Below are 20905 nucleotides of genomic sequence, written 5' to 3'. Positions count from 1 at the left end.
TGACGTTGTCATCCTAGGTACCATGAGGCAGTTATTATTTCTCGCGTTGGTAGGCGTGTCTCTCCAGTTGGTGGCCAGCCGCCAAGCTCTGGCGCCATTTTACCGCTCCGATGACGCCATTGAAGGATCATACATCGTAGTTCTCAAGGTGGGAACAGATCAATTGTCACCCTTTTATACCAGTCTTGCTGTCACCCCCTTCGCTGTCATGTCATTTTGTGTCATGTTGTGTGTAAAAATGATGAAAATCTTTGCGGAATATGGAATGACAGCGAAATTAATATTCAGTCGTCATGACAAGAGTAGGTAAATCACGCTGTCGGTTGTGTAAAAATCTATAATACGTATGACATTATCATAAAAATAATCCTCTTTTCCCCAAGACGTGTCTACGTCTTGTTCCAGCTAGATATCAATTGCTATGTTGCATAATGATTGCTGATTGTTTCACTACGTAGGAGAGGGCTTACTTTTTAAGCCAAACTAGGTAAGTAGATATTGCAACATTATGCAAATATATCGTCGTGTATAATTTATGTGTGATAGAGGTCTAATTCTCGTTCAAATCCGTGCATTCGCCATCACATTATTAATGTATAGTGCTGCGATGATCTTTGACCGAAACGTCAGTCCAAATTTTTGGCTCCTGTGGTGTTTTTATTTGACACTAATTTCTTTGATATCCATAATTATATCACAGGCTGCGGAACCGAGGGGCTGGGTCTGCAGCCCCCCCCCCCCCCCATACATACTTTTCAAGTTTTTTTTTTTCTAGTTTTCTAGTTGTTGACTTCCTTTATATTTCCCTGTCTGTTTCCATTTGTCATGGATATCAAGCAAAAAGTATATTCATGCTGATGAGATATCTATAAAACCTACAACAGGTAAGAATTGGAATGTAAATGGTATCACATAATTACCTTTCAGCCTTAAATTTTAAGGCATCACAATGTGGGAGCAATGGTAAACTACCTAAAAACCCGAAGTGGGACGGCATGTTTAGCTACAGTTTTGGTCCTGCTAACCGGGGGGCCAAAAGCTAAAAACAGAGGTCGAGTTGCACTCTCTCTACAAACTAAGTAGACCATGCTTATTTTCAAGTTTTTATTGTAACAAACAACATTCCACTGGTCTACCTCAAAAAATTTGTTGCGAAAGCCTCCAAATCCAAGATGGCGTCCAAGATGGCCGCCATATTTACTGAATTTGTTATTTAAATGATAGAATTCGATAGAAACATTAGATTTTAACAAATTTGATGTCATATGAAAGAGAATAAAATTATCTACAAGTTGATACCATTTTTGTGGGTTGCTGTGATAATTGGATTGAGATTTTAAGGAAAAAACACTCATTTTTTTATATTTTTCTGAAAAAAGGAAAATCATGAAAATGCTTGATTCAGCATAAATCAAAGAAAGACTGAAGGATTATCTTGAAACGTTTCAAGAATTTTGTTTGACATATAATTAATATTTGGAGAAAATTAGGGGACAGTACCATTTTTTGTTCAGGAGTTATAATGTCTCAAACTTGAAAACTCACTACGTAATAATGGCCACTTTAGTTGTGACCAAGACCTTGTTGGTCATAAAAAGTCTGCGCGCGCCAAGACTACTACACGCACCACTGGCACCGGCGCTTGTAGCAGTGCCAGTGGTGCGTGTAGTAGTCTTGGCAAACGCAGACTTTTTCTTTGACAAACAAGGATTTGTGCCTGCAAACTAACTTTTCATACCAAGTGGTAGCTTATGTAATACTGATCGCTATCATTTCAAAGTAGATTGTTCTGAAGCAGATGAGATGAAGCCAAAAAAAAAAAAAAATCAAATAGAGGTAATAGCTTGAAACTTGGCACCAATCTTGTTGTAGATAGTTTAAGACAGAATTTAGATCAACCGCTCAAAAAAAAAAAAAAATTAAGATGACAGCCATCAAAGTTGACATAGTGTATTGCGCCAAATTAAATGTACTATGTCGATTTTGATACAATTTTGTCTTTTGCCCTATCTTAAACCGTCTTAGGTTTTTATGGACATATTCTTAAAAACAGTGATATTCTACTTTCCGAAAAAGAAAAAAAAAAAAACAAATCGAGTGGAAGTTTTTACTTTTGATGTGAGGAGTGAATAACAGAAAACGGTGAATTTAGAGTGAAATTGGAGTGACTTTTGTGTGAAAATGTTCATTTTCACTCATTTCAGAGTGACCTTTGGCAGGGCCCCACACTAACTTTTATTTTTGGTGGCCCAAAGGCAAATATCCGACCTTTTTCGTTGGCCCGATCAGGCCACCAAATTCTTCATTTCTGACATTTTGTTTGCCCGACGAGCGTTTTTGGTGGCCCCGGGCCACCGGACCACCATTAGTGTCGAGCCCTGCCTTAGGGATCACTCGTCACTCTTCGAGTGATCCACGAGGTCACTCTAAAATGAATGAAAATGAACATTTTCACTCTCGAGAGATCCTTATATCTAATATGGGAAAGTATCTAGACATACCAATGGCATAAGTTCAGGTCAATTGTGACACTATAACCCACATGAAATCAGCCTAAAAACAATGTAAGAAAATCTGATAACAGTAAATACAGTTTCAGCATGCTTATTTGTAAATGTGAATATACAGCACGAATAATAAATTTGGACAATTTTATTTGAACAGTATACTGAAAAGTAATTTCGCACAACACATTTAAGAGCAAAGTTGAGAAATTGCCGCCATGTCGATTTTTTTTTTTTTTTTTTTTTTTTTTTTTTTTTTTTTTAGGAGGGGGGTTCGGATCAGAAGGGCTTTCAAGGACATCTGCGGATCAGACATTATTACACATATACCATCATCATTCACGTTTCTACAACAGCAGAGTAACATACAAGTAAAAAAGCATATCTTTGATACAGAAGCATTTCATTTTTTATCAAAGATTGGGCCTTACCCAAACACTGGAATGAGCTCCACCCCCACCCCCAAAAAAGACCCTCAATATGGTTTACACTAGTACAATATCGTTCGGATGTATGGAAACATGTAATAGACAGCAATATAAGAAGATTAAAAAAAAAATATATCAAATTATAAGTTACAGTGTATAAGTTGAGATTTAACTTTCACGCAACACACTAAAGGTATTGTTTACCATTGGGAGAAATATCACATTCGCTTTATATGTGCAGGTTAGTTGTATCACAAAACATTCTACCATGTAAAAAAAAATATAATAAAGCCTAAACCATACAGAGATAACACCATTTCTTTTCAAGAAACCATAACCATGATAACTGTTAACATACTAAAAAAAAAACATTCTTATCAGATCTATTTAGTATATCTATATTTAGCATTAATTATACTGATTTAAGTTTGTACATTAGTTGTTCTATCCCTAAGTCACAGTTTAGAACTAGTTTGAGGCATTATAAGTAAAGCTGGGTTTTTGTTTTACGTGCACTAATGGTAAATAATGCCTTGAACGACAACCTTGATTAATTACCGCCATCTTGAATTTTGTGTGGATACTATTTTTATCGCTAAATATTACACATTGGCAAAATTTGTGCCAAATTCCAAGCTCCTATCTCTTTTTGGAAAATACTTTCTGTTCAATCTTATCTGCCTCAGAACAATCTACTATGATGAAATGCTACAGTATAGCGACACCTATATACCACTTGGCATGAAAAGTTAGTTTGCAGGTACTTGCAAGTCACTAAATCATAACAATATTGCATGTGGCCATGTAAACACATTGTATGCAAAATTTATAATGCATAAATATATTTTTTTCTTCAAGTTTTAGATGTTAACTTGTCAACAGTGTATGATACTACCTATAATTCCAGAAATATGAATTATGTCTCAATCTCAGTAAATCTCAATCTCAATCGCAGGTTTCAAAACAATTCTTCAGTTCTTCTTTGATAAATATTAAATCATGCATTTTTACATTTCTTCCTTTTTTCAAAACAATATAAAAATATGTATTCTTCCCCCCCCAAAAAAAAAGGGAGAAGCAAACAACCCCCCCCCCATTTATCACAATACACAGCTAAAGTGGTATCAACTTTTATGAAGTTTTGCTCTCCTTCATATGACATCAAATTTGTTGCAATCCAATGTCTCTATCAAATTTTATGTTTGAAATGTTAAATTCAATAAAAATGGCGGCCCTATTGGACCGCATCTGTACTTTGGAGGTTTTTGCAACAAATCTACTGAGGTGTACTTACGGAACATTGCTTAGTATACTTAATATTATGTATGGTCTTGTTTATAGAGAGAGTGGAACTCGAAAACTAAGCACGATCTTGGATTTGACCCTCTGTGACGTCTTTGGGAACAGATAATATATGTATATATATTATGTAAAATTGGATTTCAAGTTTGAGACATTATAACTCCTGAACCAAATACAATACTGACCCCTAATTTTCTCCAAATATTGATTATATTATGGGAAAGATGTTAATTTCTGCATGGTTTTCATAAACATTTTTAATTTTATTTGTTTTTTACTTTTTAGAGAAATATTCATGGTGCATTCTGAAAAATGTCTCCATGAAAACCTAAGATGGTTTGAAATACCATTGAAATGTTCAGAATATATAAAAACCATATAAATAGACAGCCAAACAGACAAAATTGTATCAAAATCAAAATGATACATTTACTTTGGCGCAATACACTATGTCAGCTCTGATGGCCTGCAATCTTGAATTTTTTGAGTGATTGATCCACATTTTGTTTTAAACTTTCTATAGCAAGGTTAGTGTTTCAAGCTTCTACCTCTATTTGAAAGATATTTTTTGCTTCATCTCATCTGCTTCAGAACAATCTACTTTGAAATAATAGCAATCAGCGTCACCTGAGCTACCACTTGGTATGAAAAGTTAGTTTGCAGGCACAAATCCTTGTTTGTCAAAGAAAAAGTCTGCGTTTGCCAAGACTACTACACGCACCACTATCACTGCTACAAGCGCCGGTGCCAGTGGTGCGTGTAGTAGTCTTGGCGTGCGCAGGCTTTTTTCACGACCAACAAGGTCTTGTCACAACTAAAGTGGCCATTTTTACGTAGTGAGTTTTCAAGTTTGAGACATTATTTCTCCTGAACCAAAGATGGTACTGTCCCCTAATTTTCTCCAAATATTAATTATATGTCAAACAAAATTTTTGAAACGTTTCAAGATAATCCTTCTGTCTTTCTTTGATTTATGCTGAATCAAGCATTTTCATGATTTTCCTTTTTTCAGAAAAATATCAAAAAATGAGTGTTTTTTCCTTAAAATCTCAATCCAGTTATCACAACAACCCACAAAAATGGTATCAACTTGTAGATAATTTTATTCTCTTTCATATGACATCAAATTTGTTGAAATCTAATGTTTCAATCAAATTCTATCTTGCAAATAACAAATTCAGTAAATATGGCGGCCATCATGGACGCCATCTTGGATTTGGAGGCTTTCGCAACAAATTTTTTGAGGTAGACCAGTGGAATGTTGTTTGTTACAATAAAAACTTGAAAATAAGCATGGTCTACTTAGTTTGTAGAGAGAGTGCAACTCACTCGTTAAGTAAGCGACTTTTTGGGGTTTGGCCCTCCGGTTATGCCTATACTTTACACTAAATGATGTCTATTAATAACTCTATAGTTTATTAATAACTCTATAGTTGCCGAAATTCTATTGATTAGATGACGTGTTTTCGATAGTTTTCGGTACTGGATTTTTTTTTTCTTCGATCATGTTCACAGAAAGAAGTCGACAATGACGTCGTGTCCAATTCCCTGGTCCAGCGTGCAAATGCCGACGGCATCAAAATGGTCATCAAGAAACGACTTCGTCATCTCATCAACGCTTTCGTCGCCGAGTTTCCTTCGAAGGCACTTCAACTGGCAAGTTTACGATACTGTTTGATATGTTGTCGTTGTACTCATGTTAGTCTGTGAGAACATGATATAATTTAGTGACGTATATATTATTCATTCATTAAACCCATTTGATAAGTTACGGGTTGCCAAAGTGGAAGTCGAAGTTCACTGTATCATTACGGTATGATCTACCTCCCTTTATTGAAACTGTACTAATGGTCTCAGGTAAAATATTGATATTTCAATTTCGAGTTCATCCTATCTCCGTAAAATCAAGAATCTTTTTTTTTTTTTTTTTCTGGGGGGGGGGGGCACCCTTTGACTAAACTTCTCACAAAGAAAGGGGAAAAAAGAAACTAGTAAGGCTGAAACAAGTACTTTTATTTCTTCTGCGACGATGGGTCCTTTTAAAGTGTGCACTTACATGCAGTGCAGTGAAGCACGTCAACCAATGTAAGAACGCACAAAGATGAGGAAAGAATTAAAGGACAAGTCCACCTTCATAGACATGTGGATTGAGTGAAGGCAACAATATTAGTAGAACACATCAGTGAAAGTTTGGGGAAAATTAGACCGTCCGTTCCAAAGTTGTGAATTTTTTAAGTATCTGCGCAGTCACTGCTGGATGAGAAGACTACCACAGTGTATGATGTCACATGCGTACAACGATATAAGGAAAATAAAAAGAGAATTTCACAAAACATCACTTTTTGAATAAAGTGCACATTTCGTCAACTAGTTACTGACGTATGTTAAGGGTAATATTATTCCCCTTGCCTTCTGAAAGAGAGAAGTCGAGTGTTCTTTTGTTATGCGAGAAAAGTAAAAATATGTTGACTTTTCTTTAATATTTCTTTATATCGTTGTACTCATGACTGATTGTGACATCACAAGCCATGGTAGTCTTCTCATCCAGCCTTTAGTAAGCAGAAACTTAAAAAATTCATAACTTTTGAACGGATTGTCTGATTTTCCTCAAACTCTCACTGATAATGTTCTACTAACATTGCTGCATTCACTCAACTCACATGTCTATGAAGGTGAACTTGTCCTTTAAGTCCATCTGTTCTATTATTCAGTGCATGACGTCATGCTGCTCTGCCAATAGCAACTAAACTTCAACTGCACTTTGTATAACTGGCAAATTCTTGTGTGTGTGGATGTGTGGATGTGACAGGTGCGGTCCCATGATGCAGTGCGATACGTAGAGGAAGACGGAATGGTGTATGCCACTGAGACCACCTGGGGTCTCGATCGCATCGATCAAGCCGATCTACCACTCGATGATTCCTACACTCCAATCGGTAATACTCTATTATTTCATTTTTAATTCTTTTTTTTTTTTTTGGTACGCTTTCACAAGTGTGTCCATAATACAATGTACTATGATTAGTTAGTTTGGAATAAAATACACGTCAGGTATAAAGAATAATCACATTGCGAGTAAAAGGGAGTTAACCGATCAGCAGGTTTAGCAGTTGTAATTAGGTTCGTAGCCAGGAATTTTCAGGTCAACATCAGGTCGGTATGTACCAGGAATTGACGAGCACAGTTAGTAGCATACACCTGCATTTCAGGTACAGTATATAGCATTTGCAGCAGCATATGTCTCATTGCGTATATTGTTGAATGTGTTGTTTGAAATAAAAAGAAAAACAACAATAAACAAATGAACATGAATGCCTATACACTCTACGTGAACATGAAGTTTGGGAGGTCCCTAAAGCAAGAGGCGACAAGTGAATAAACAAACTAAAGTGCATAAACATCATTGTATAGAGACATTGATGGACTGAAATGGTAAATGAAGAACTAAGAGTCAGCAAATGAATTTAATTCATTTGCTTACTTTTGTTTGTTTATTTACTCATTCTGTTGACCAGGAGATGGCGGAGCTGGTGTAAATGTGTACGTGTTAGATACGGGTATCCGAACTACACATGAGGAGTTTGAGGACCGTGCATTCATCGCATACGATGCTATGGAATACGCCATCGTAAGTACATAATATCTTATACCTTATAAGTGTATTATACAGAAGGGGATCATTCTCGTAGCAGAACTTCTCAGTACGCTTCATTCGGTTACTGAAGGGCTTTCATGCCGGTCATTATCTGAGGTTGATATGGAGCCACACTACTCTTTTTTTTTATGGCTGAAAAAAAAATGACTTACATGTTTAAGATAAATTTAATTCGTGTTTATGGTTATGACTCTTTTATGACTATAGAAAACTATAGAGGGTATTGCTCGGAAAGCTTCAAAATATGCTTTAAAAAAGTGCATACTATATGGGATGATCGTAAACTTGTCCTACATTTTGACCATAATGACATGATGTCAGTCAAGTCCATTGACCGACCATTGTTGCCTAGGGAGCTGACGGAGATTGCCGGGGTCACGGCACACACTGCGCCAGTACCATCGGGGGAAAGGCATACGGCGTTGCGCCCAACGTCACCCTTTACTCTGTCCGCGTGCTAGGCTGCGAGGGATCCGGGTCTAAGGGAGGAGTAATGGAAGGTTAGACTCACAAGTGTACCTACGAAGAAACTCAAATGCATCCAGTACTTCCACAGCATCTATGAGAGCCAAGTTTGTGATGTTTGCTATATCATTCAAATTCTCAGAACTGCATAGTCGGAATACAAATTGTATGTCTTTCGTTATCATTTACTGCTCCTAGGACGAATAATTTTCATCAGGTTAAATGCTCTGATACGAAATTCTCTTGAAGCGGTCTTGTGACATTGCTCATAGTCACAATACTGGTCAGATGCTGCTAAACGCTACTGGCTGCATTTGAGGGGTCTTAAGTTCTTGTTCAGTAACTCATTTCAACCTTCTTATTTGTTCCCCCTTCTGTAATTTCCCCTGTTTGGTGCAATCTGTGGCAATTATTACACGTCCAGGGCGCCGATGGAGACTGCCAGGGACACGGGACCCACTGCGCCAGCACCGTTGCCGGGAAGGTGTACGGGGTGGCGCCCAAGGCCCATGTTCATTCTGTGCGAGTTCTAGGCTGCTCCGGCTCTGGCTCCAAAGGTGGCGTCATGGAAGGTGCGATTCGAACTTGGTCTCGGCTCAGAGGGACCGTCGCTATGTTATGCATGTACATGTAGCCCCCACCCCCCCCCCCCCCAGCCAGTGCCCTTGCTCTGCTGTTGATACATCACTATAGATCATAAAACCAATAGCAACTGCTCCTACACTGTTCTGTGTGAATCATACACACATAAAACATGAAATAGAAGTCGGCTTCTTCTTAAACAAAACAAATTGAACATTCATAATAACTTCTGGCAAGGAAAGTAGCAACTCAATTCATAATAGGTATGCATGTTGGTTTTTTTTTTCAACGCTTGCCCAAGTTAAAAGATCATGTCAAAGATCTATCTCCTCTTCACAGTTCGACGTCAGGTGGATTTTTTTGGTCTTCCTCTTACTGTGCAATGCTATTAGACGGATGTGCTATTATTACATGAATGCCTCAGTAAAACAAACAAATAAAAAAAAAAAAAAACGACTTTCCCTTTGGCTCTATGCGACGAACCACGAGAATCGTCGAACTCCCAGGCCATGCTGTCGACCGATATCTCTATGACGTAGCCGGATTTCATCGTCATGTTAATGCATATTCGTTCATTTATTTTCTTTAATTCCTATAGAATAAAGGCGATCGATTCTCTTCACAACCCCCTGCCCTATTCATTTTGATTCCTTGCTTATGTGTTGCCATGCATAATGTTTTTGCGCCTTTCTTGTCTCGTGTCACTGATATTTCTTCATCAGATTCTCTTCATCTGCGATCTACCTTGCAAGATGTCACACTGCTCTTTTCATTTGTTCAACTTCTTAAACAATGCCACGTTGTCTTATAATTAACACTGATTGATTTCACTCGTCAAGACACAAAGTAATCTCCTACGATCTTCAGAATAAGGTGCACTTCATATGGAACATATATAGCTCAAATCATTATCGTTGTGATTTAACTCACCGATAATTAATCTTAGCAGTCGTGAAGGAGTTTATTTCCATGTATGCCGATCGACTGATATACTTTGTCAAATACATGTATAAAGGAATCTAAGTACATGTATCCCTCTAGGGAACTTTGGATTAAGTTTTCTCTGTATTTGTGCCTCATATTCATTGCACACGAGTTTTTAAAGGAATATCAGTCTTCCTGACTTTTCTGAGGTTCTGGCATGTGTGAGAACTCAAAGTATTAATGATGACCAATATGTTATCATATGTCAATCGGGCGGGTATTCTTCGCAAAGGAGGTTAGATATTCTTTGCAAAATCACTTAGTTTTTTAAAAGGAAGCTGCCATGTCAGTTGAAAACATACACATGATTTTCCTGAATGATGACCTCTGGTAATTGCTTAATCAACTTTAACGTAATGCTGATAGGACATGTCCTTGGCATTGTAGAGGAATCACACCGTAAATGCCAATTTCGTGACGAATTTTCCATCAACGTTGGACTTATTAATCAGTACACGCTATAAAACTTATCTGGAAAAAAATCGCTTGTTTGTCGTATTCTATTTTCTTTTGTTATTTTATCGTACTTTGCTTTGAAAAGCGCTTATGTACAATACTGGGCATGTGAGTACGCATGTGCATTTAAGTCATCCGCCCGATTGACAGGTTCTTTTACGCGGGATGTTTCTCTTGTTTAATGTGTACGATATAAACTGGGTATCTGGGTATCTGGCAATACTGAAGTAGTAACAAGAATGACAGCTTTCTCTGGACGTGACGAACAGCGCCAAGACTTCATAAGCTACCCAACAATACATAAGACCACAAACTATCATTTTCTGTTTGAAGGTATGGAGTGGGTTGCGATCAGCGGCCAACGTCCGGCCATTGCGTCCATGTCGCTTGGGGGCAGCGGGTCGTATGCCGAAGACGAAGTTCTCACCCTCATGGACCAGATGGGTGTTCTTGTCGTCGTAGCTGCTGGAAATAGCGACTATGAGTCGTGTCGTCGATCGCCTGCTCGATCACGAGAGGTAAATCCAAAATTTATCATCTGAATTCAAAGGGAATCTCAAAAGAAAAAGATATACTTGTAAGAAATCATATGAAAGTCCAGTAATACTAGTGCTGCGGGTCTAGAATTTTATTGCCGACGTAAACACCCATGGTAAAAGCCAGAGCGCATGTCACAAGTACTGATGGATTACTTTATTACATGTATGTTGCTGGCTTGTGAATGATTAAACACTGCGCATCTTTCATTTCCGAAGGCTTTGACTGTCGGTGCCTCGGAGATTGACGACGAACGAGCCTATTTCTCAAACTGGGGTGGTTGTGTCGACATCTTTGCACCCGGCCGGTACATCACGGCAGCGTCGTGGCTTGGTGATGACCTCTACCGAACGATCAGCGGCACTAGCATGGCTACACCTCACGTCGCCGGTAAGATCGATTGGACAGGCTCGTGAATATAACGCAATGACAGCCTGCAGATTAAGTTCAAGTCCAATTTGATGAAATAAGTAAGACCAAACATAAGAAGACCAGTGGAAAAACCAGTGAAAGTATCAATACAAAATCGACCAAAAAAATATACACAATTGTGAGGACAATCCCGGATATGAAGTTTGTCTTGGGCCCTGTTTCATAAAAGTTACGAACAACTTACGAGCGACTGGTGATCAGTTCTGGTATGCTATACATGTACTTATCAGAATTTCCATAATTCAACTCAAGAACTGATCACCAGTTGCTCGTAAGTTGTTCGTAACTTTACGAACAGCTTTATGAAACACCCCCTGTTTGTGGAATCCCGAAGTTGATCAGATTTTGACGAGATCGGTGATATCAATGGAATTTTTGTCTAACGAGGCGATGCTGTCATCATCTCTCAACCATATCCCCCTCCCTTGGTTTGAGTACACGTATTTAGCCCATTGCCCCATATTGTCAATGAGTCAGCAACATTCCTTTTGTTAAGGTTATTGATACTATCAACATTAGCGCAACTCTTGAGTGGCTTGACGCGATGGATATTCATCCTCTACAAATTCACTTTCAAACAAAGATGAAGTGCAAATTACGCGACATTTCTAAGTATTTCACCAGTACTTTACAATTAGCTTCAACGTTATCTTACACACGCACACACGCACACACACACACATGCTCATATACGTTGTGATATCTTTTTCTTTCAAACTCCTAGGAGTGGCTGCCGTCCATCTTGGAATGGATCCCTCCCGCACTCCAGCTGACTTGCGTGATATCATCATGAACACTGCCGCCCGAGACAAAGTACAGGATCCGAATGGCGCCCCAAACTTGTTGTTGCAGATACCGAAGCAGCAGTGAGGAATAAAGTGCAGCTCAAGAAATGTTTTATGTATCTATCACACTCACACACACACACACACACACACACGCACACATAAAAGAAGTACAATCCAAAAGAAGTAAACCTAGAGGTAAATCGCCTTGTATACTGTACACTATGTTATGATGTTCAGACGTTCCATTGATGCAGTCAGCGGTGTAGCATACAGCCATGTATAGATACAGGTAGGTCGCTACGCAAATTTGATAACCTCAAAATATTGGCAGTTAGTTCACCTGACACTGATCGAATGTTATTTTACAAGTATCTTTAATACACTGTATCATTCAAGGTGAAGACACTGTATTATTTAATCCTATTGCGCTGACCAGACTGATAAAAGTAAAAGTTGTTTGGACTCACCTTCTCACTTTCTGGAAATATTCATTCTCTCTAAAATTCATTGTGTGTCCTTCTTACGCCTCTTTAGCGTTACAAGTAGTCTTCCACCGATGACATTACATTGTCGTTCTTCCCCCACCTTTGTCTAATCTTACCTGAAAGGTATTATTATTTTCTCATAGAGTTTTCTCCTCCATAATATAATGTCTTTTCTTTACGAAAGGTATAGGAATATTTTGTGAGAATTGTCATCATTCCTCCACGTCTGTAATAACAGAAAGCACGATGATTTGCCAATTTTATGCAGGATTCCCCCCCCCCCCATTTTCTCTCTTTATGGTGCCATTGCCCATATCTGTAATATTTTTAGCATTATAGCCTTACGCGTAACATTTTTGTCCAACATTTTTTGTCTATAGGCCTATTCCGATCAGAGTTAACGTGAAATATCTCCAGATTAAATTACGACATGAAGGACGGAGACGTTAATTATATACAAACAATGAATTTGCCCTATTCTTTGTACTGGTATTCCATTGACATCATGCAGAGTCAAATTGTAATAAATTGTAGCACAATTAGATCAGAATAGCTTGTGTGGTCAATGAAAGGTAACAGCTTCTTATGTTCGTGCAATTAGTGAAATAATGAGAACGAGAGAGATTAAAATCAATTCAAATCTTGTTTTTGTGAAAGAAATACATGTAGAGAGAACATGCATAAATTCTTTTGCGTGTCGTTTTCCTTGCATTATTTTTGTTACTTCTTGTATTAGTGTTGAGGAGTTCGTTTGTCTGTCTGTACATTGGCGTATAAAATACTCTTTGAATAAGAATCATCAAATGAAGTTCAATTGATTCCTACCAAGCGTAACATTCTTTTTGAATTGCTTGGGTGTTCTTTTGGTTAAAAAAAAAAGGTTGATGTGAATCAATCTTGGCGATAGATGCTTTGGAAGCGTGGTAGCGTGAGCAGTACAAAGAGAATAGATATGAGTAGGAGTTACAGCACATCGAACACTGTAATGCAAAGTCTCATAACTCACGTCCAGTTTGAGCAGTATTTAATATCATACAATAACATATTGAATGGCAGTATAGGACGACAATATTCATGGAACAGTCGGCATCCCCTTGTATATGCTGTTAATCGGGACTGGGAGTGTAGGAGTACATATTGTGGTATATAGGCTTTGCCGGATGGCATGAGAACTGCCCGAAAAAGAACCAAGCTCATGTTGACATGGGCATTTACACTAAACCAATGAAGTATTGTTTCGGTTACATTACATTACATTACATTACATTACATTACATTACATTGCATTACATCGGTTACATAACATTGTTATTATTATTATTATTTATTCGGCAATTCAATATACAAGACAAGTTGACATAAAATACAAACAGAAAATCGTATTACATGATATGAAAATTACATTACATTACATTGCATTACATCGTTTACATAACATAACATTACATTACATTACATATCCATGCATTCTTGCAGACGACGACGCACATAAAATGAATGAAGATATACAGTAGACCTCGCTTAAGTCGACATCGCATAAGTCGACAACTCGCTGTCAACCTCGCGTAAGTCGACATAATCGGGACTGAGCAAAACACGTCGACTTACTCGAATGTCGACATTTTGTCGACTTATAAATGAAAGCTAATTTCCCCTGTACAGAGTAAGATTTGGATCACGATGCGGATGTTTACCCAAATATTACTCCTTTTGCCGTCAAAACATGCCCACTGACATCAGCAACAAAAATGTTTTAGTTCATGCATAAATTTCGCGCGAGTTAGTAACGACAACGTGTAATTCCCAAGAGAGGTTTTGAGAGAGCGGGATCGGAAACCTAGGCCCGTTTTTAGACACTTTGGCCCGAATTCACAAAGGTAGTACAAATGAAACCATGGTTTAAACCATGGACAAAAACCATGGAGCGCCAAGTGTCGAACGGAATATTGCGTTACGAAATTGGTCATTTCGTCGGCAAAATGACCATTTCGTTAACAAAATTATCATTTCGTGGACGAAATGTTCATTTAGTTACAAAATGTTGTCATTTCGTTACAAAATAATCATTTCATCGACGAAATGACTGATTTCGTAACGAAATATTCAGTGCGGCACTTGGCGCTCCATGGTTTTTGTCCATGGTTTAAACCATGGTTTCATTTGTACCACCTTCGTGAATTCGGGCCTTTACGTTTTAAACTTGATTTGAAATATCACACGCAAATTCCCCAAAATTGCATTAAACTTTGCGATTTAAATTCAAGTGCGTTGCTGCGAAGATATGCGTGTGATTACGCATGATTCTGTCGAGATAATTTTTCAGTGCCGACTGAGTTGAAATATGTGTGATTTTCCTTTCTTAAGTCGCCATATTTGTTTTGCTTAAATTTCTATTGCCATACTCTGAAAATGAATTGCTCTCGCGCTCCGATACGCAACATTACCGCTCTGTACGGCGCGGGCCCGTCCGAAATAAAAAGAAGAAGAAAAGTTTGTTCATCCGAAAAGGACATCTTTCTGTACTAGCCTTCGTAAAAACAAACCTCTTTCCATTGTCGGACTACTTTTAACTTCGGACTGAGATTTAAACCTTGGCATAGCGAACTTTAACAATAATTCGTTATCATTTTTTTTTTTTCATTGACATTTCGTGCAGCAGCATGCGTTTCGATAGTTTGAAACGTGTAATGTTGCGATGTCTTTCCCCTGCAAGTGCAGACTAAGTTCGGTCACGGCGAAAGTTCCGTTACGAGATAAAAAATAACGCACTTCCGTAAATTTTTATGCGTTTAAACGCAGTTTCTAGTTTCGCAACAAAAACCTCAAGTCTTTTCTGCAACGCTCTTGCGTTTTAAATACAGCGTTGCTTCTAATTTGATGGACTTGCATTTGATTTTTAGAGTTGCGTTTAAACGCAATGGAGTTTAAATTATTTTCTAGTTTCGTATGATTATCAAACGCAAGTCTCTTCAGCGTTCCGTGTGATTTGATGGACTTGCATTTGATTTTCAAAGTTGCGTTTAATTTTTAATTTTGCTTACGAAATAAAAAAATAATACAAGTCTTTTCAACAATATCACACTTCCGTAGATGTTTAGAAATACGTTTAAACGCAGTTTCTTATAGTTTCGTACAAAAACCGCAAGTCTCCTCTGCAACGCTCTTGCGTTTAAATACAGCGTTACGTGTAATTTGATGGACTTGCATTTGATTTTTAGAGTTGCGTTTAAACGCAATTGAGTTTAAAAAAAAAAAAATATTCCCTAAAATTTTTTAGTTTCGTATAATTATCAAACGCAAGACTTTTCAGCGTTCAGCCATGTGATTTGATGGACTTGCATCTGATTTTCAGAGTTGCGTTTCATTCTTAATTTTGCTTACGAATTGAAAAAAATAATGCAAGTCTTTTCAACAATAACACACTTCCGTAGATGTTTAGAGATGCGTGTAAACGCAGTGGTTTCTTATACAGCGGGTAGTTTCGTACAACAAAAAACAAAAAACAAAAAAACCGCAAGTGTTCTCTGCAACGCTCTTGCGTTTAATTACAGCGTTGCGTGTGATTTGATGGACTTGCATTTGATTTTTAGAGTTGCGCTTAAACGCAATTGAGATTAAAAAAAAAATATTCCCTAAAATTTTTTAGTTTCGTATAATTATCAAACGCAAGACTTTTCAGCGTTCAGCCATGTGATTTGATGGACTTGCATCTGATTTTCAGAGTTGCGTTTCATTCTTAATTTTGCTTACGAATTGAAAAAAATAATGCAAGTCTTTTCAACAATAACACACTTCCGTAGATGTTTAGAGATGCGTGTAAACGCAGTGGTTTCTTATACAGCGGGTAGTTTCGTACAACAAAAAAAAACAACAAAAAAACCGCAAGTGTTCTCTGCAACGCTCTTGCGTTTAATTACAGCGTTGCGTGTGATTTGATGGACTTGCATTTGATTTTTAGAGTTGCGCTTAAACGCAATTGAGTTTACAAAAAGTTCCCTACAATTTTCTAGTTTCGTATAATTATCAAAGGCAAGTCTTTTCAGCGTTCCGTGTGATTTGATGGACTTGCATTTGATTTCTAGAGTTGTGTTTAAACGCAATTGAGATTAAGTTCCCTACAATTTTCTAGTTTCGTATGATTATCAAACGCAAGTCTTTTCAGCGTTCCGTGTGATTTGATGGACTTACATTTGATTTTCAGAGTTGCGTTTAATTTCTAATTTTGCTTACGAAATAAAAAAAAAGAGTAATGCAAGTCTTTTCAACAATAACGCACTTCCGTAGATGTATAGAGATGCTTTTAAACGCAGTTTCTAGTTTCGTACGAAAACCGCAAGTCTTCTATAGTTACTCTGCAACGCTCTTGCGTTTAAATACATCGTTGCGTGTGATTTTATGGACTTGCATTTGATTTTTAGAGTTGCGTTTAAACGTAATTGAGTTTCAGGTTCGTACAATTATTTTCTAGTTTCATATGATTATCCAACGCAAGTCTTTTCAGCAACGCACTTCCGTTTAAATGAAAAAGTCACGTGTGATTTGATACACCTGCATTTGATTTTTTGAGTTGCACTATTAGTTGCATTTTAATGAATTTTCTAAGAAAGGGCCCAGGTTTCTTATACCGCTTCGGAATAATTAACGTTAGAATATTCGGATTTACAAGAACACCTATTTCATGTTCGGATAATGAATACCTACTGGGACATATTGGTGTACAAAATTTGCGCGTTTTGAGAATAACGAGAGGGAGAAAATGGGTAAAGTGAACTGCCTTGGATACTACATGTAATACTCCAGTGTAAATGAGTGTATGCCCTTTCTATATTCTGGCATACAAGACAATGGACGCATGGCGCGAACGCTACCGCGCCGTACACTAGCGAATTACCGAGTAAAAATGCAGCGAATCGGAGCGGGAAAACAATTTTTTTTTTCAGAGAATGGCGATAAGATTTTGAGCGAAAAATTATGTCGACTTAGACGAGGGAATTAACACGTATTTCAGTTCAGTTGGTACTGAAAAATCAGGTCGACTTACGCGAGTTGTCGACTTATAAATGTCGACTAAGACGAGGAAATTTTCAAGGAATAACAAAGGCAAAAATCGGGACTTTTTTATTGTGTCGACTTAAGCGAGTTGTCGACTTATGCGATGTCGATTTAAGCGAGGTCTACTGTACACTGTGTATAGCTAGTACGTGAAATGGATATTTGTCTGGGGGATATTCTAAATTTGGGAAGGAATAAGTTCCAAAACAGTATGATTACGATCGTGACATTTTGTGAATAACCACTGCATTATCACTTAAAGGGTTTGACAACACAATGGAATGCAGTGGTCAAGTGTCAATAGTGTGGTCAGCGGGGATTGTCCACTTTCCAAATAAACCACTGCTGGAGTGTTTCCGGGTAGTGAAAGAAGCAAGGTGAGGGAATAGTGAAAAGTATACTATTTCGTACAATATCTTCGACAAGTATCATGCCTGCTTAAAAGTTAGCGAGTGTCCAGTATACTTATTCGTTATTTCAATTATGAAATTCTTTTGTCTGTCAAACGCTCCTAAACCACAGCCAAATCACTATGTAACTTCGTATCAAAAGACCTTCAAATGAAAGTCACATACATATTTTACGCGATTCTGCAGAAGCAAAGAAATTTACACTGAAATAGGTAGATGTCATATTAAAAACTCTTCTATCAAGTAGTAAATTACATCACTGATCTAGATGATAATCATTTCTCCGTCAATATCAAAAGTAGTCTCAAACAGGAATAACATGTGTAGGGCCTATTCTATCTTTGTCTCATGACTTTGCGTAACTTTCTTCATGATCAGCATGATATGATTACAATGCATGTGTGTAAACCATAATATATAAAAAAAGAAAAGTCTGAACAACAACATAAAAAGCAGCACAAGTATACATGAGAATCAAAATAGAGTAGGCCTACAGTATAAAGGTATGGTCATAACCTTATATACATGTTTTACCTTTTTTTTTCCTGTTTATGTCATAATAATCTCTGTTTGCGTCACTAGTGTGGATAATACAATGTACGTGTGCATGTTATCATTTTCTTTCCACACTAGGAGATTGATGCGAAAGAGAGGGATAAAGAACATAACCACATCGACGTAAAACAAAATACAATGAGATAACACAACGGCGAAAAAGAAGTAGAAATTTGTATGCATGTAAAACAAATTCTCAGTTTATTAACGAATCAGAAGTGAACTCGTTTTAAAGTTAATTTGATTTTATCATGACGACTGAATCCCAGTCTCTCGGGTATCCACCCGAACTACCTTCATCACCCTTCACCGAGCGATTCAGTTCCCTTAGGAACGCCAGAAGATCGTCCCTCAGTGCCGGTGGAGCCGATTGGCGGAAATTTGGCACGTGACTTATGAAGTCAAGCATCCCGTTGCCCTTTGCTGAGGTGGGGTCGAAGCACAGGGAGATGTCGGAGGGCCACGACTGGCGGTAGAAGGAGTAGGGGATGTTGCTCTCCTTGTAAAGTGTAATGAGGTGGGAGGAGCACAAGTTATGGGACGGACTGCCTTCCACGAGTTTTGGATAGCGATCCCAGACGCGGTGGATTCCAGCCTCCTCTGAATTGAGAAAAAGCAATAAACCCTTTCATACTATACTCTACACATTACAATAATGAATCGTTTACATAGAAAAAAAAAAAGAAACACACAGCTGTTGTCATTGGCGCAAGGGGGTTAAGGTAGATTCATACTGAGGACAAGTAAAATTTTCTGTCACGCGTATTTCACAGCATTGTGTCGGTAAGCGATTTGTGACGTCAAAACCCATCGTTTCATTTTACACGCAATAATTCGGAAAGAAGGATTGTCATCGTAACTGCAAGTTCTTTATACAAACATATCTTTATAACAGACACACGTTCTGCTGAAGAATACTTTAGAATTACAAATCACTTTCTTACTGTTCTTATTCACATCTTATTCGAAATTGACAGACTCCCCCCCCCCCCCACACACACACACACACACACACTTTAACGAAGCAATCACTTGTGCTGTAAATGTAGATTACCGATTCGGGTCTTAAACACTGTCATCATAACAATTTGAACTTGGCAGTTTTTGCTTACAGAAGACATGCTATTTTGAACGTGTATGAGTGTAGGTATGTATTAGTCAAAAGCGGATATTACAGCTTCAACAGACAGTGCTCTCAGTGATTTGCAATCGGTTCAAGCTAATCTGAAAAAGACCAAAAACAAGCAAACAGATAAGATTTATTTATTTTAACAAATTTATCGACATAAACAAATTAACAAAGTGATGATAAAAAGAAAAAAGTTTTGACATACATTTTACAAGGCAATGACGGGTCACAGTCACACACGCAAATTGAGAATCAACTTCGTCTTTTATGTTGTTTCACTGGAAAACTTTATCCATGAATCATCAAACCTTGACAAAACGTCACTCCTTAATCCGTGTACACCTCTATGATGATGAAAACTGATGTACAATATCTTCTCATTGAATTGTAGAAAATAACTTTTTCAAAGATTTGGGTGAAAGCGACTAATGGGACACCAAGTCTTGTCAGACGATTACCTATAGTATTTCATCGTCTCATCTTTAATTTGCATTTTTAGTAAATAGTGGCCGACACCTATGTTTCGTGCAGGCATGTCAAAGAAAAACTCCATGAATATCTTTGTTGTACAACATGACTACCAGTTGTCACCTTCAGAAGTAGGATTTGAGTTCACGTCATTCATTAAAGAAAACTTAAATGAGGGGTACATTCAGGGGAAGATCCAGGAATTACGTAAAGGGGGGGGGGGGGGGCTCTATAAAATTAAATGGGGCGCACGTGCCCCTCCATTTGTTCTTTATTTTTCTTTTGTTTGAACAGAAATTAACGGGGGGGGGGGGGGGCATCCGGTGTGCTCCCCCCTGGATTCGCCACTAGTACATCATCTAGGAAAAAAAAAAAAGATAATTTAACTTGCCTGAGAGAAGGATAACGCAGAGGACCCCCGATCCAACCAGCTTCTCTTGCAGGAATTCCACACCTTGTCTGAGGTCATCGACGTATAAAAGGAATGTATCGCGTGAACTAAGTGGAATCCTTGCTGACTCTCCGCAGTCTGTCTCCTGCGGTAATCATCGAATGTCTCGTTGCACCAGATAAAGTCTACTTTACTAAAATCAGCTTCCCTCTCCCGGACAGGTCCTGGAATTCCCGCATGGGTTCTTGGGCCGGCTCGATGACGGTGTATTCGACGCGAGAG

The 20905-nt window shown here is 38.0% G+C and overlaps 1 protein-coding gene and 1 pseudogene across 1 annotated transcript; one reads left to right on the top strand and one right to left on the bottom strand.

The window, feature by feature from the left end:
- On the top strand, positions 1 to 12253 carry LOC140241835 (aqualysin-1-like). The gene is made up of 8 exons (XM_072321588.1): positions 1 to 148; positions 5750 to 5890; positions 7044 to 7170; positions 7750 to 7862; positions 8779 to 8926; positions 10710 to 10894; positions 11132 to 11303; positions 12070 to 12253. The coding sequence occupies exons 1-8, from the start codon at positions 23 to 25 to the stop codon at positions 12213 to 12215; spliced, it is 1158 nt and encodes a 385-aa protein (XP_072177689.1). The 5' UTR covers positions 1 to 22; the 3' UTR covers positions 12216 to 12253.
- Positions 12254 to 18870: 6617 nt separating this feature from the next.
- The window catches only part of LOC140241403 (histamine N-methyltransferase-like), a 21090-nt pseudogene continuing 19055 nt past the window's right edge, over positions 18871 to 20905 (bottom strand).

This window comes from Diadema setosum, chromosome 18, assembly GCF_964275005.1.
Source record: "Diadema setosum chromosome 18, eeDiaSeto1, whole genome shotgun sequence".
In the NCBI taxonomy this organism is placed as follows: Eukaryota; Metazoa; Echinodermata; class Echinoidea; order Diadematoida; family Diadematidae; genus Diadema; species Diadema setosum.
This window is presented reverse-complemented; position numbering and strand designations above follow the sequence as displayed.